General features: G+C 32.8%; 4 protein-coding genes across 7 annotated transcripts; 3 read left to right on the forward strand and 1 right to left on the reverse strand.

Annotated features, from left to right (window-relative positions):
- Positions 1 to 904: 904 nt before the first annotated feature.
- Positions 905 to 3,776, forward strand: LOC17893446 (nucleosome assembly protein 1;2). 3 transcript variants are annotated; one of them, XM_023786669.1, is made up of 12 exons: positions 905 to 1,039; positions 1,141 to 1,184; positions 1,444 to 1,539; positions 1,692 to 1,784; positions 2,009 to 2,096; positions 2,198 to 2,259; positions 2,342 to 2,526; positions 2,610 to 2,787; positions 2,881 to 2,924; positions 3,013 to 3,232; positions 3,332 to 3,349; positions 3,447 to 3,776. In XM_023786669.1, the coding sequence occupies exons 1-12, from the start codon at positions 994 to 996 to the stop codon at positions 3,510 to 3,512; spliced, it is 1,140 nt and encodes a 379-aa protein (XP_023642437.1). In that variant the 5' UTR covers positions 905 to 993; the 3' UTR covers positions 3,513 to 3,776. The 3 variants fall into 3 exon arrangements, with proteins under 3 accessions (XP_023642437.1, XP_023642438.1, XP_006297805.2); XM_006297743.2 differs by having other exon boundaries at positions 908 to 1,039; positions 3,444 to 3,776; XM_023786670.1 differs by lacking the exon at positions 3,332 to 3,349 and having other exon boundaries at positions 3,444 to 3,776.
- A 189-nt stretch (positions 3,777 to 3,965) lies between these two features.
- Positions 3,966 to 6,752, forward strand: LOC17892133 (DNA repair protein recA homolog 3, mitochondrial). 2 transcript variants are annotated; one of them, XM_023786620.1, is made up of 8 exons: positions 3,966 to 4,237; positions 4,453 to 4,510; positions 4,704 to 4,921; positions 5,092 to 5,179; positions 5,267 to 5,448; positions 5,541 to 5,687; positions 5,790 to 5,924; positions 6,141 to 6,752. In XM_023786620.1, exons 1-8 carry the CDS (start codon positions 4,181 to 4,183, stop codon positions 6,555 to 6,557), a joined length of 1,302 nt encoding a protein of 433 aa, XP_023642388.1. In that variant the 5' UTR covers positions 3,966 to 4,180; the 3' UTR covers positions 6,558 to 6,752. The 2 variants fall into 2 exon arrangements, with proteins under 2 accessions (XP_023642388.1, XP_006299374.1); XM_006299312.2 differs by having other exon boundaries at positions 3,967 to 4,237; positions 5,267 to 5,439.
- On the reverse strand, positions 6,701 to 10,629 carry LOC17892323 (cytokinin dehydrogenase 2). The gene is made up of 5 exons (XM_006297381.2): positions 9,928 to 10,629; positions 8,906 to 9,033; positions 7,542 to 7,799; positions 7,165 to 7,433; positions 6,701 to 7,087 (listed from the first exon to the last, which is right to left on the reverse strand). The coding sequence occupies exons 1-5, from the start codon at positions 10,502 to 10,504 to the stop codon at positions 6,796 to 6,798; spliced, it is 1,524 nt and encodes a 507-aa protein (XP_006297443.2). The 5' UTR covers positions 10,505 to 10,629; the 3' UTR covers positions 6,701 to 6,795.
- A 2,732-nt stretch (positions 10,630 to 13,361) lies between these two features.
- Positions 13,362 to 13,834, forward strand: LOC17892740 (LOB domain-containing protein 8). The gene is given in 3 exon segments (XM_006299722.2): positions 13,362 to 13,462; positions 13,572 to 13,791; positions 13,793 to 13,834. Coding segments are annotated over 3 exon segments (363 nt in total).
- Positions 13,835 to 16,502: the final 2,668 nt, after the last annotated feature.

The following is a 16,502-nucleotide window of genomic DNA, read 5'->3' on the forward strand; positions in this document are numbered from 1 at the left end:
TTAATCGTTACTTTTTATTGATTTTACAAAAATACCGACGTTATGAAGTTAGTGAGTAGAGTAAACGAACGAGGTTAAGTATATGTTAAAATTTTGGTCGCATTATAAAATGACACTGTTTTAGTAAAAGAAAAAATGAGTCAAATTTTTTTTTACATCAAAAACTTGATCTATTTACTTCAAAATTACATCCATCAAAGAGCCTCAATTTCATAATCAAGCAGCATTAGTTAAGTATATGGTTCAAATCTCATATTTATGTTATTTTAAATCAAAGCGGCACCGTTTATATTTTAATGAAAGTTTTGAACAAAAAATTAATCCTATTAATTTTTCTAGTCAATGAACTTATAACAATATAATTATTTTAGCAAGGTAAACAAAATTAACAACTAAAATTAGAAATCAACAAAATTTAAAATTTAAGTGAAAATTTATTAAAATAACTATTTATTGAATCCAATGAAAATTTGATAAATATTTTCAAGACTTGAAAGTTGAGACTTTTTCTAATATACATTTTCCAAAATCATACATATATTGTCGCTTAGGTCTTGTGCAAAAAAATAAAAAATGTCCAGTTATGTCGGTTTGCTAATTTCCTCAAAACCCTTTTTCTTATGTATTTTATTTATTTATTCTCTATTGAAACAAAATTACATATCAATTATAATCATAAACTTTAATATATTTTCACAATATCATATTTTCTCATAGTTTTTTGGTTTGGGCCTTCTTGGCCATTATGAATAAACACGGCTTTGCTCTTTTCAATTTTAAAAACATAAACCCAAATATATATTAAAATAAAATAAATATAAAAAATAAAGATATTGTCGCTTATACAAAAGTGACCAGTTTATACGGTCTGGTCATTTTCTCAAAGCCCCTTCCTTTATATAATAAGTTTTTTTTCTTATTTGTCCCCAAAAATCTAGGGTTTTAAGGTTTCTTATCCTTCCTCTTCCTCCGCCAGATTCTTTTCTTGCGAAGATGAGCAACGACAAGGACAACATGAACATGGCCGATCTCACCGCCGGTAACTTTTTCTGTCTTATATTACTCTAGCCAGAGGCCTGGGTTCTCTTTTCTTTTCTTGATTTATTGAAAAAAGCTTCTCTTTTTGTGTTTTGCTTATAGCTCTCAACGAGGAGGATCGTGCCGGGCTTGTTAATGCTCTCAAGGTGAGGTTTTTATTCATGATATGATTTGGGTATGTCTATCTAGAGATTGGGTTTTCATCTATGTTAACTTTTAGGGATTGAGTTTTTTTTTTTTCTAAAGAATTGATTTGATTAAAGGGTTTAGAGAATTGGGGTTTGGTTTCTTCTTCTCTTGTTCTTCGGTTTTGAGTATTGTCTCTGCTTCTTAATCTGATTGTTTGGAAGTTTTGTGGCTTTTGATAGCTGTTGTACTTTTCCCTGATTTGTGTGTTTGCTGCAGAACAAGTTGCAGAATTTGGCTGGACAACACTCTGATGTCCTTGAGAACTTGAGTCCGATAGTCAGGAAGCGTGTCGAGGTTCTAAGAGAGATTCAGGTGAGTTTAAAATTTTAGCTTTATATGATTTTGGAACTAGCCTTTAAATATGTGATCTTGGCTTTTCTATTTGTTTTGAATAAATTGGCTGTTGTGTTGGGATGTGATTTGATGGAATGAACAACTGTTTGATTCCTATTCCTTCTTTGCAGAACCAATATGATGAGATGGAATCAAAATTCTTCGAAGAGAGGGCAGCTCTAGAAGCTAAATATCAAAAGCTATACCAGCCTTTGTATACCAAGGTTTGAAAACGGTCTTTGATTCTTTCAGCTTCTTGTGGTCTTTAATTTCCTATTATTAGAATATCTTTGTTACTTATATGCCACCTGCTGAAGTGATGAGTCTTAAATATAAGACTTTCTTGAATGTTAGGGATGCATGTTCTTTACTCTCTTTTTTCTGCACCATTCTTGATTATAACTGATTCTAATGGTTTTCCTCTTTTCTATTCCCCAATCACATACAGCGTTATGAGATTGTGAACGGTGTGGTTGAAGTTGAAGGTGCAGCTGAAGAAGTAAAATCAGAACAAGGTGAAGATAAAACACCTGAAGGTATTTTTTTCGATTCTTACACTGAAATATGTTTATATTATTAGTTTGTAATGACGATGGTGACTCATGTTTCTAAATGATATAAAATCCTTTTTTTTCAGAGAAAGGAGTGCCAGATTTCTGGCTTATTGCATTGAAGAACAATGAAATTACAGCTGAGGAGGTTTGTTACTAGAATACTTCTTTTTGGTCTATCCAAAAATGATTCTCTTTATCCTTATGTGTTCTTTTTTCCATGGATTTAGATAACTGAGCGAGATGAAGGGGCTCTTAAGTATCTTAAAGATATCAAGTGGAGTAGGGTTGAAGAACCTAAAGGGTTCAAGCTTGAGTTTTTCTTTGATCAGAACCCTTACTTCAAGAACACTGTCTTGACCAAGACATATCACATGATTGATGAAGATGAGCCTATCCTCGAGAAGGCCCTTGGGTAATCTTTTACTTTGTCAAGTATTTACTCTTTTTCTTAATTCTGAAGCGAGAGCTCTTTATTGATTGTTTACTGTTGCTCAGGACTGAGATTGAATGGTATCCTGGAAAGTGTTTGACACAGAAGATTCTAAAAAAGAAGCCAAAGAAAGGATCGAAAAACACAAAGCCAATCACTAAGACTGAGGACTGTGAGAGTTTCTTCAACTTTTTCAGCCCACCTCAAGTTCCTGACGATGATGAGGATCTTGATGATGACATGGTATGTCTATACCCTGTGGCAGTTTAACTTTTGATTCAGTACATAAGATTCTGCTAAACATTAATATGAATATGATCATTGAATCTTGCGCAGGCTGACGAACTCCAAGGCCAAATGGAACACGACTATGATATCGGGTTTGTACCTTTTTTTATTTCATCTTTTATTCTCTTCACTTGATTTCTAATTCTAGGATCTGAATCAACCCAACTGTTTATCCTGTAGATCAACCATTAAAGAAAAAATCATATCGCATGCTGTGTCATGGTTCACTGGTGAAGCTGTTGAGGCAGATGACCTTGATATGGAGGAAGACGATGATGAGATTGATGAAGATGATGATGATGAAGAGGACGAGGAAGATGATGAGGATGACGAGGATGATGATGAAGAGGATGATGACGAGGAAGAAGAAGCAGATCAAGGAAAGAAGAGCAGAAAGAAGGTAAACTATAATGTGATTTTGGTTTCACTTTATATTTCTAATGTAAAACTAAAACCTCTGAAACTGATTTGGTGGTTTCTTTTTCGCTTTCTTTTGCAGTCATCAGCTGGTCACAAGGTTCAACTAATCTACTGATGGATATGTCTCTTGTTGATAATCCAACGGCTGTCACTAACCTGAGATCTCAATTTTTTGTTTTTTTTTTGAACAGAAGGCTGGAAGAAGTCAAGTTGCGGAAGGTCAAGCAGGTGAGAGGCCACCGGAATGTAAGCAACAGTGAAGAATCTGAAGAAAGGAGAGTGTGAGGTCTTTGAGCCGAGGTTGTGTTTCTTAATTTGCAGAGTCATGGTCCGGTTTAATTATATATCAAGTTTTGGGTGGTTGGTTTGTTGAAAAAAAAAAGAAAAATTGGTTCTTTGGTTGGTTTTTGTGTCTTTGATTTTTCATTTGTAATCTTCTTATGAATTTGTTTCTAAGTTATAATATTTTGTCGTTCTGGTCAGATTTTCGATCTCAATTCAATTTATTTTCGACAACGAAATCATTTGGTTCCACAGAACCGTATTTAATCAGTTCATACTTAACATGTCTGTTGTAGAACGCAAAATTTATTTTAACCGAGGAATCTAATATACATAAACCAACAAAAGAGACGGTTTAGGCGTCGGTTTGAGCTAAGAAAGACAGAAGACAAAACATGTGTGTCGACTTGTAAAGAACCGATCAAAACAATGGTTCGAAAGGAGGGAAACGAAAACCTAAAACCCTAAAAACTTCTCCTTTTTTTTCGCATTTCTTCTCTGTGTTTTCTCTTCTTTCTCCAGTTCATAAAACTCTCACTTCTGGGTAGTTCAAAATTTTCCATTTTTTTGATCCCTCGTGTTTTCTTGGGTCTGTTTCTTTAACTGTGGTTTAGTAAAAGTGGAGAAGAAGCTTTAGTACTTTTCAATGGCGAGGATACTCCGTAACGTGTCTTCTCTGAGACGCTCTCTGTTCTCGTCAGAGGTATTTATATTTTTTTATTCTCACTTGGGTATTGTCAGATTTTTAAAACTCTGTTACTGTCGTTTTCATTGCTTAATTGAGTGTGTTTTGATTAATCCCATATGAAATAAGAATAAATCCCAAATTTTGTGGCTTTGTTTGATTTCGTTCTCTTATTGTTTGGCTTGGTAAATTACTAAATTTATTGAGAAAGTTTGGTTCCATGGGTTTTGCAGGTATTTAATAGCAGTGTGGTTGGAACATCATTTCAGCTTCGAGGCTTTGCTGCCAAAGGTTGTTTAAAGCTTTAACCTTTGTGTCTATGAATCGATATACTGAAACTGGTCTTTCATTTGATTAGATGAATATATATGTACTTTCGATAAATACTAAAGGCAAATCCTTTCTTTTTCTGATTGCTCTGCTCAGTGTGGTTCTTACAGTTGAGGTTTTTGCCATTAACTCTGCAATTGTTTTGCTTTTGAAGCTAAAAAGAAATCTAAGTCAGATGGAAATGGATCATCTGAGGAAGGTATGTCCAAAAAGGAGATTGCTCTTCAGGAAGCACTTGATCAGATTACAAGTTCATTTGGCAAAGGGTCAATAATGTGGCTCGGTCGTGCTGTTTCTCCTAGAAATGTTCCAGTTTTCTCTACCGGATCTTTTGCCCTCGATTTAGCATTGGGAGTCGGTGGTCTTCCTAAGGTATTATCTGCCTCTTGGTAGTATTATTCTTTCCCCAAAATGTGTCTTTTAGTGTTCAATAGGTTGGTTTCATTTCGATGTTTAGCTTTGTTAATGGAGTTTTCTGTATATCTCTATGTATCTCTTTGAAGAGTCCAATGATATTGGTCTCCTAATTGTGAATTCCATAGGGGCGTGTTGTGGAGATATATGGTCCTGAAGCATCAGGAAAGACAACACTTGCTCTTCATGTTATTGCAGAAGCACAAAAACAAGGAGGTTGTTACATTTCTTTAACTCCTCGGTTTACAGTGCCATATTGTATAGAAAAAGATGTCTTATTCTAAAGAAGTTTGTTGCATACAGGAACCTGTGTCTTTGTAGATGCTGAGCATGCTCTTGACTCGTCACTTGCTAAGGCAATCGGTGTAAATACAGAAAATCTGCTTCTTTCACAGCCTGATTGTGGTGAACAGGCCCTTAGTCTTGTGGACACTTTAATCCGAAGTGGTTCAGTTGATGTTATTGTAGTTGACAGTGTAAGTAAGGTGATTTATATGGGATGGGTTATGGGTTGATGCTTTTGCTTTGAGATCTATATTTTGCTCTCTCATGATTTCATGTGATTTTTGTTATATAGGTGGCTGCTCTTGTACCTAAAGGAGAACTCGAGGGCGAGATGGGTGATGCCCATATGGCTATGCAAGCCAGATTGATGAGCCAAGCTTTGCGTAAATTGAGCCATTCTTTATCGTTATCACAAACACTTCTGATCTTTATAAATCAGGTAAGATAACGTTAGTAGCTGAGATTTGTTGAAAAGTTCCAGTATTCAAAATGTAAAGTCTCTTATGCGATTGTGTCTGTACTTCTTTTGTTTTATATTCAGGTGAGATCAAAATTATCTACATTTGGAGGATTTGGAGGTCCAACAGAAGTTACGTGTGGTGGAAATGCTTTGAAGTTTTATGCTTCTATGCGTTTGAATATTAAGCGAATTGGACTTATCAAGAAAGGTGAAGAGGTAAACTTCCAAAACCCGCCACCTACACAATTTCGGTTCCAAGCTCTTATCTTACATCTTTTTCTTAGGACCTGTTTTATGTTGGTGATGTGTGTTTAACTGATAACTAAACTTTTCGATTGGATCCTTAGTTTCAAACAAAACTGACCTTCAGAATGACTTAATGTTGTCTACAAGCTAGTGTTTGAAACACTAAGATTGTATGCTTTTGTGCAGACAACGGGGAGTCAAGTCTCGGTGAAGATAGTGAAGAACAAACTCGCTCCGCCATTTAGGACTGCTCAGTTTGAGCTTGAATTCGGCAAAGGAATCTGCAAGGTCACAGAGATAATCGACCTGAGCATAAAGCACAAGTTCATCGCGAAAAACGGAACATTTTACAATCTCAACGGTAAAAACTACCATGGGAAAGAGGCCTTAAAGAAATTCCTGAGACAGAACGAATCTGATCAAGAAGAGCTCATGAAGAAGCTTCAAGACAAGCTCATGGCCGATGAAGCTGCAGATAAGGAATCTGAATCTGAACCAGAGGAAGAAGATTCACTGAGAGTTGTGGTTTCACCGGACAACACAGATGATGAATCAACAGCTCCTGATGTTGTTGCTGCTGCAGTTGTCGTTGAAGCAGCATGATCAGAGACCTCCGGTTTAGTATAATATGCTTCCTTTGGCTGAGAGTTTTTCGGTTTAATCTGGTTTGGATTCGGTTTCCCGCTCCTCATGTAATTTTTTGTCCGAGTTAAAATCACATTTTACATGTTAATCGTTGCTGTGGGTGAGAAATTTTTGTAGCTTTGATTATTAACTAAAACAGTCTACGAGACTACAAGCATATCTGTATATATGTTTCTAATAGAGAATTAAGACTTAGTCAAAAGATGTCTTGCCCTGGAGACAAGAGTTTCTTGGGATCAAATAGCTCTTTCCTCTTGGAGAAATCATTCCATTTTGATCCAAAATGCTCAATCCAATCTTCCTTTCTAGTGTAACGCATTAGATATTGCTTAATCTTAATACCTGAATCCTTGCAAAACCTAATTATCTTAGCGTTAACGCTCTCCATTTCTGGCAAAGTCTGTGGAGTAGCGGATTGTAGTAGTCCGATAACGTATATAACATCTTCATCGATCTCTGGTATCATCGCCGACATACGATTGTCCCATCTAATAGTTACAACAACAAATCATCTACTTGTTGTTCTTGAAGATAAATGTATGAATAGAGAGAAGAAGGTACGTACTTATTCCGGTTTGTGGGATAGAGGAGAGCGAGTCCTGAAGCTGTTTTTTGCTTAAGAAGAATGTCTTTGACAACACCGTTATGAAAATCAAGAATCCGAGATTTAGGAACGTATAGGTTAAGCCACGGATGAGGAACTTCCCATAAACCCAATGATCTAAGTTTGTTTTCTTCGACTTGTACACGGTTCAAGAAATCGAAATAGGACACGTCGTGCATTGATATGAACCCGGGCAAGTAACTTAGGCTTTGCTTAAGCTTGTCAACCACCTACCAAGTATAAATGATATTTAGTTTGGTCTGAACTATGAATCTATGTATGTGATAGTGCAATGAGATGATGTGTAATGTGATCAAGATGGTGAACAAGTATAGTACCTCGCGGATGATGGGAAGATTAGGGTCATCATAATACTTGGCAGTTTCGAGAACGTAGATGATACCATGCTTCTTCACTAAATCAGTGACTTTAGATTGATCGGACGGTGGGAAAAAAGAAGTGTCAACGACGCCGTTGGACATAAATATTTGGCCTTCTAAATAGTCAACTCCAATATCATTAGCCATTGATATCAAACGTTCTTGATCCTTTGTAAAAGCTGTGAAGTCACTGTATAGCATCCGAAACCATTTCGCCTACACAATTTTTTTCATAAGAAACAACAAGAAAAGTTCTCTTTAATTTATGCATACAAATATATAAAGAAATAAATCATGTTATTTTGCACATTCGTTTTTATTCAAAACACACAAAGCAAAACATTGCGCAATGGAAATTAAATAAAGGATGTTCCAATGTTTTCTCTATATTAATTTACCAACGACCTTACATTATTTCTAAACTGATAACCAAATATAGAGTTTACCACGTTTATAAGATTCTTAATTAGTCAACAAACTTACCATTAATATACAAACGTACCCAAAGACTATATTTATATTCAACTCTTTGGAGTATATTTGACTAATCAAGGAGCTTGACTCTAATAGACAAAGATTATATATTGACATCAAAAAGATTTGCATGCATAAGACAAGATTGGACAACCAAGTCCTAGGAATAATGGATTATACATAATAAAATAAGCCATATCTTTTTTTTATTCAATGCATAGATTTTGTTCAAATTAATTCAATTTTATGCCTTTGACCTTAAACTCCAAATTCCTACCAAATTAATTGTATACCTAATTTTTAGTTTTAGGATACCATCTAAGAAAGCTTCATGTAATTTGTGATCCATACGTCTCTAACACTAGATCTTTAGTGTAAAACTAAATCATAACACGTTTTAAACATATATTATACGCTTTTATTGTAGGGTAATTATAGTATAACATAATTACAAAAAGACAAAAGAAAAATTAGTCTTAAGAATATTTTGTCTAAATATTCACAAGACAAAATTTACATGAATATTATTGGCTACCCGTTTTTATACTGCTTTTAATTTCTTTCTTTAGTTTTGAAAAAAGGCTAACAATCATTCTTGTCCTAAATGACTAAAAAATCTATAATAATATAGTCTGGTTTGCATAGTTTTCACTTTTCAACTTTTCATAGCCAGAAGCTTTCTTTCACAAATGACATTTTCTATTATATTATATGTCAAATAGAAATTGAAAGGTAACTACTAATTAAAATCGGGATATGGAATGTTGACTAAATATTAAATTAATACTTAATTATATAAATCCAATACAATGGACAGAAAATAAATGGTAAGATGTGATGATACGTACCCTTTTAGGTGCATGGTCCAAAACAATTCTGGCTCTCGTTATAATCCCAAATTGACCCAAACCTCCTAACACTCCATAGAACAATTCTGAGTTTAGCTTTGGCGAGCATGTCAACATTTCACCTTTCCCTGAAATCAATATACATTGAGAAAACAAACACAATTTGAGTTTATCGTAAAGAGTCTTTCTTATATAATATTCAGTGATTCGTGAAAAAATATTATTTATGAGTTATTCAGTGATTCACACAGTTCACAGTTCCTTCAAATGAAATTTGAACCCAAGAACAACAAGAACATGTCTATTACAAAAAAAAAATCTAGGTTACCGTCATATTAATGTTGATGGTAATCAGAAATGTCAACCCACATAATTGTTTTAATTCGTTGACCTATCCCTTTTATAATTTAATATTAAGATACGCAGAATCTATGGAATATATAATAGATTAGATGCGAGAAAAAATAATAATACGTCTCTACAAATAGTTTTGTTGAAAAAAATTATATTTATTCTTACTTACTTGACAATACTAATTTTATGTAATTTACATACGTAAGAAATAAGAAAAACCTTTCATAATATGTAAAATGCATAAACCATAACTAATAGTATACTATTATGTTAAAAAAAAAAATAGTATTTCTTTCTACCAAAATTTTAAAAATTTTAGTGGAAGTTTTTATTTCTCAAAAAACAACAGAAAATCTAGAAACCTGCAAAGGTCCATTTACATGCGTCATGCATGTACATGTACATTACCAAAAAAAAAGACAAATTAACACGCAACCAACTGTGGTTAGTTTTGTAGAAAACACAAAAGTTTCATGAACGTACAATAGTATTTTATATATATCTTAGATGCGTTACGCATTTTGTATTTCGAAGATTCCATTGCGTGTGATGCAAAAAAGTTTTTAGCAGAAGTATAAAAAAAACATATGGTACACCAAAAAATACTATAAAAATGGATTTTAAACTTTTAATGTAATAAAAGTATAATAATATTAGAAGATGCGTACCAGTTATAACGTCCAACTCAAGAACGTTACTAATAAGAGGACCGTTTCGAAACACTTGACCACCGATCCCACCATTCGAAAGCGTTCCTCCGACGCTTATATGCAAATAATCCGTCCAAGAAACCGGCGAAACACCTTCCTCCGCCGTCTTTTTCAGCACATCCACCCATAACGTCCCTGCCGCCACGTCAGCGTACTTCTTGTCTTTCGAAACCACCACATCGTCGGCGAGGCATGTCATGTTGACGACTACTCCTCCCGAGACCGAGGCTTGGCCGTTTAAGGAGTGGCCTTGGCCTCGAGCCGCCACTTGGAACGTTGTTTTTTCGTTCGCGGCGTAGTGGAGGAGACGTGATATATCGGAGGAGGAGGAGGGGCAGATAACGCCGCTGGGGGTGACGGTGGTGATGTTTCCGAAGTCTTGAGAAGCGGCGGAGATGGTGGAAGGATTGGTTAAGAGGGTGAGGTTAAGGGATTTAGGTAAATCAATTTTAATGCCTTTGGATGATTTGGTGAAGCTTGAGGATAAACAAATCAAAACCGTGATTAGAGTGATCATAAGACCAAGATTAGCCATTTCTTGATCTCTCTCTCTCTCTCTTTCTGATCGGAATTTGAAGAAGAAAAAAAAGTTATATGATCATCACTATTAAATAGCGATATCCCTATGTTAGTATAGATATTCTATCAAGTTGAGAGGATTAGCCATATTTTAAGTATGGCTAATAGTATATATATAAGTTCAAATTTTGAAGTCAAATGAATATCTCAAATTATGTCAAAAAGAGTAAAACATTTAATGATTTTCAACTTTTTGTGTTAATTACTTGGAGAAAAAAACTAAGCACATCCTCATATACCATAAAAAAAGTGTTGACTATATTTTGGAATATGTATTTTTTTTTTGTTTTGTTTTGGTGAACATTTTGGAATATGTGTTTATCGATGTATAAATATATTAGTATTTTTATTTATTTGTTTAGGAAACTATTTAAATTATTTATCTATAAATAATCTATTAGAATTTTAATTTATTCTTGTAGGAAACTATTTAAATTACTATTCATGAAGAAAATGTAGCAAATATAGTTTATAAGGTTTGTGGAGAACATATATAAAAGAGTAAAACTTAAATTAAAAAGATCTGGTAATGTGCCAATAATGAACATGGTTAGATAAAGGGCATCATAATAAGAACCTAGAGAACCTAGAGGGGAGGATAGTTCAATGATCGGCTGAAAGTGAACTGCTGATTCGAGAGAGGACGTACCTTTCTGCCATGCCCGAATCAAGGCTGGCCAATGCTCAAAGGGTGCACTCTCCTTGAGACTCTGATTTGGATTAGATGGTTCGTGTGAATAAAGTGAGGAGCGCCACACAAGTCTTGTGTTAAGCTAATTGGAGACACATTGACACACACTAAACATAACAAGTTAAGGTTTTCAAAGCAAAGCACAACGTGATAAATAAAAGATATGATCTCTAGCAGTCAAACAAAGAATTAAGTCTAATGCACCACTCAAAAGTGTTGAATTGTCTCTTATATTGTCGTTGGTAACATGTGTGCATAAGTGTGAACACAATCGTTTAAAGAAAGCTCAACTGGTTTAAAACCTAGCTTAAACTTCCATGATCAGTCTTCAAAAGAAATAATGATACGTTGTTGTTGGACATTATAGTTTGTCAGAGTAGATAGTGGAATTGACTTGGCTTTATTGATCGTATGATGCAAATATGTATATAGTACAAAAGAACTAGGTTAATTAAACACATGTAAAACATATGGACTTGGACTAGAAATATATAACCCATGATACTCCCCTTCAAATTGGACTGTGGAGATCACAAATGCTCAAATTGCTAAGTAAATATCGAAATTGAATACTCTCAAAAGCTTTAGTGAAAATGTATGCAACTTGATCCGTAGTCCGAATAAGTTGTGGTATGATAAGTTCCTTTTAAAGGTCTTAACAATATAATTACTCTTTCTAGTTCTTGATAACTTAACGATGACAATCAATATGAATTACGGTAGATCGGACCAAACTAAATCAATATGAATTAAAACAAACTGAAGTACACTGTTTGATCGATGAAATGAAATACATATATGTCTATTATGTCTTGAGCCAATCCATTTGAATTGATGGATTCATGGGTTAACCCAATCAATTTAACACTCAAGTATTATATTTTTTGGGGACAAATACTTCGGAATGTGTGTGGCAAATTTTTATTGGAAACCAAATAATAATATTTAACTGGTATTAGAACGAATGGAAAGTAAAAAAGATTAAACTGGTATTAGAACGAACGAATGGAAAGTAATTAACTGACACGTTTTGATCTATGATAGATAGAGTTGACACGTGTTGTGATCATATTAAATAATTTTGGAAAACCAAGTTAAAATTAAAGGAGAGGTCATCACCGCATATAAATAAGGAGAAAATCACATTTTTAACTTTCAAAGATTGAGTAACACTTTAAACCTCAAAAAGTTTTCACTACCATTATAAACCACCAAAATGATTTTACTAACACTTTAAACCTTAAAAAAGCTTTTATGTTCACACCGCCCAAAAAATAATGGAATAGTAATGTCAATCAACACAAAATATTTAAATTATCTTTGTTAATTTGGGAGAGGGGTGGTTATTGGATCATTGATTTTGATGGATTTGGAAATCCAAACAAAAATCATATGTTATTCAATCACTGATTTTAAAATAAATATCAAAATCATGTGTTATAGGTTGTATGATTTATAAATACTAGTTAAAATCCTATGTTATTCGTTTAGTGATTTTTTTTGGATTTTAAAATCAGCAGTATGTTTTAAATGGATTTGAAAGGATTTGATAGCGTAAAATAGAAGGATTCAAATCCAAAGATAAAACATGTTATTTCAAAATCCATGTATTTTGATTTCATAAATAATAAAGATTCACAAATTCTACGTGGATTTACAAATCAATAAACTAATAACACCCAATAATTTTTAATTAGTTCTCCTCTTTAACAAAAAAAAAAAATACTGCATCTTCATCCCCGATATTATACTCACTTCATTGCTTATGTTCATCTTCCTCGTAGACACAATGCATCTCCATTAGGTTGTGATCTAAATTGATTGATAACTTATTGGAAACTGAAGAATTATCCGCATCTAAATCAGTTAAAGATGTGATATTCTATAATAAGAAAATTAATGTAAAGTCAATGTAATTTCAATTTCTTTCCAAAAAAAAATAAAATAAAGAATTTTGTTAAGTTGTTAGACAAGTCTTTAATATTTTCATATCTAAAAAAAATTTGGTTTGACTAGATTTTGCAAAGCTTGATCTATAAATACTTCTTTGATAATGGTCTTTTTCATCTCCAAGTTACAAATTTACTTATATTTTTATTTATTTCCAATAAAACAAATTGTGATGGAAGCGTTACGAAAGAATGGTCCTTGTTGCATATGCATCACCAAAAATAAAAACTGTCCGAAAAATTGCGAATTTTCGGAGTATTTTCCATATGAATTGTATATACTTTCTTACGTTTTGCCAACATTATTTTATTTTTATTAAACTATCATATTATAAGCATGGTTCTAATTAATTATTAATGCACAATTGTTTTAAATTTTATAGGAAAGATCAGTATGAAAGTGCTAATAATTTGTTTGGCACTCCAAATATCATTAAGACGATGAGACGTGCTCCTGAGAAAGAAAAACAAATGCTTGCAACTTCCATAATCGTGGAAGGTAATGCATGGACGAAAGATCCAGTAAGGGGTGGATTTGGCATGGTGAGAAATCTCATGTGGAAGACTGTACTACACAAAGCCTACCTCCATGAATTGGAAGAAAAAAATTAAGGAAGGAAAGAAAAAGACCGAGCTTCATCTTTAATTTTGTCATTTATTATTGTGTCATAAACGTTTATTGTGTCGTGGCTGTTAAAATCATCTAAATCTTACAACAGTTCATAAAATAAACTGATAGTAGTAATAGTTTCAAATAAATGAAATATTACAATGATTCTATTAAATAGTTGCAATAATTCATTTGTTATGTTAAAAGCCCTCAATATTCGTGTAAAAAACTCATTTTGTTTTTAAAAACAGCAAGCAAGTGAGAAGGACAAGTGGGCTAGTGGTTCTCACCTCTGTTGTCTTCTCACCAGATCCGGGTTCGAGTCCGGTCCCTCTCAAAGAGAGACGTATAATTTGTAATGATGACAAAAAAAAAAAAACAGCAAGCAAGTTATTCTATTGTCTTATTTTAAAGATGAGTAACTAGGTGACACGCGTTCATATTATATTTACTTCATTATATATGCTGATCTCTCTCGTCGACACAATGCATCTCCATGAGGTTTTGATCTAAATTAATTGATTATTCATCAGAAGTTGAAGAATCATCTGCATCTAAGATAGATGTGTATTGTCTTATTTTAAAATGAGTAACTAGGTGACATGTGTTCATATTATATTTACTTCATTATTATTGGAATTCAAACCAATATCCCACATCAGAATATTAAAAAGAGAAGTTTCTAATATATAAGTCAAGTCTAACTCTAATTGTACGTGCGGGCTTGAGTTATAAGTCAAAAACGTACAATATCATACTAATGGAAAGTTGGCTTGGGTTTATAGAATCCAACAATTATTTATGCTGATCTTTCTCGTTGACACAATGTATCTCCACTGAGTTTTGATCTAAATTAATTGATTACTCATCGGAAACTGAAGAATCATCCGCATCTAAAATAGATGAAGATGTGATATTCACTATATAGATAATTTGGAAGATTCTTTGGTTTCCAATGAGAAATCAATCAGTTTGAATCATAACCTAGTGAAGATGCATATGTAATTTCAATATTAATTGATATTGAAAATTTGTGGTTGGACTGTGAGTAATTGTAGAAGGTGAAGTTTTTTATTGTCTTTTCTTTCGTTTTGTAAATGATAAAACTAATTAAAATTTAAACTAAACAAACAGAATTTAACTACTTCATGTTAACGAACAACACTGTTTTTTTGTATGAATGTAAAATTATATTCTACAAAAAAGAACAGTTTTTACAACAAGTGCAACATTTAGATTCAAAACAACAACACTGTTTTCATACTTTATAACAGGGCAAATTAAAAAGCTAATTTTAAGATTTATATTGTTAGGTATATTACTTTGATGGTTTATACTATAGTGTTAGTTAAATTCTCTTGAGGTTTAAAGTGCTACTCTATAGCGTTTGAAAGTTTATAGTGTTGTAAGGTTATCTCATCCTCGCCCTTTCTCGTCTTTTTTCTTCGTTCTCTTGTAACTTCTTTCCCCCATCGCCAAATGTTTTAGCGGATTCGGTAGCCAAGCTTGCTCTCTCTATGTTCGTTGTAAACTCTTGAATATTTCTGCAATGATATTCGATTGACAAAAAAAAAATTAATAATAAGAAATCAAGTTTTCTATAGTAAGAAAATTAATGGAAAGTCAAATGTAACCTCAATTTATTGCCAAAAACAGAATAAGATAAATGATTTGTTATAAGTTCTTAGACAAGTCTTTAATAACATAATATCTAATAATTTCGTTGACTGGATTTTGCAAAATTTTATCTATATTTTTTTTTTTGGAGAATTTCAAAAATACCCCTTTTCAAATAATGATTTTTGGATACATACGTTTATAAAATTAAATTTAACTTAGTTGATACATATATACAATTAATATAAATGGATTCATTATCTTTTTAGATAAGCAATAAATTAAAAGTAATGCATAATTAGGTAGTTTAATAAATAAAAAAATATGGCATGCTGATGTGTCAAGTTTATGAGACCTTCCTTAAATTATAGAATTGGTTTAAGTAAGTTTCATGACCATAACATACATATTATTGAACAAAAGAAAATTCTAAAACTCTTACAGAAGTAAAACAAAACTTTTCACCAAAAGTCAAAGAAAACTAAAAATTGCAAGATATCTTTTGGTTAGTGAATTGTTGTTGTCTTTAAGGGTTAGTCGTAGCTCGTGTTAGTTGTTACATATAAGAAACTGAGACTCTATCGTCATTTTTTATCATTTCGTTATTAATTGTTATTGGTTATTCATTCTAATTTCTTTAATAAACACACATATCTCACCACCTTTAATTTGTATACTTGAAATATTTTTATACACATCACCTCTACTAAACGAACCACAAAGGTTAGCTAAATCGACGATGAAACACCTCTCGTATATTTTACTTTTCATGTCTTTGTGATGCGAAACTGTTTGGGAAAAATTTAGCACACTTCAAGAATTCTCTGAGTTTAGGGAAACAAATCAACATCTTTTGTAAACTGAACAACCAACAACTTTTCATAGTTTTTCTTTACTGTTGAGAAACCTACGATTATAAATTTTCATGGTCAATTTGTTACCACAACCAAAAGCGATTACTAGTATTTTTGGTTACTAGTGTTATGGTTAGTAACGTTTACGGATACTAATGTAATGTTTGTAGTTATGGTAAGTAAAATAATATGTGATTGTTATCAAACGCTAATAACCATAAACATTAGTAATT

The sequence above is a fragment of the Capsella rubella genome, unplaced genomic scaffold (genome assembly GCF_000375325.1).
Source record: "Capsella rubella cultivar Monte Gargano unplaced genomic scaffold, Caprub1_0 scaffold_3, whole genome shotgun sequence".
NCBI classification, from domain to species: domain Eukaryota; kingdom Viridiplantae; phylum Streptophyta; class Magnoliopsida; order Brassicales; family Brassicaceae; genus Capsella; species Capsella rubella.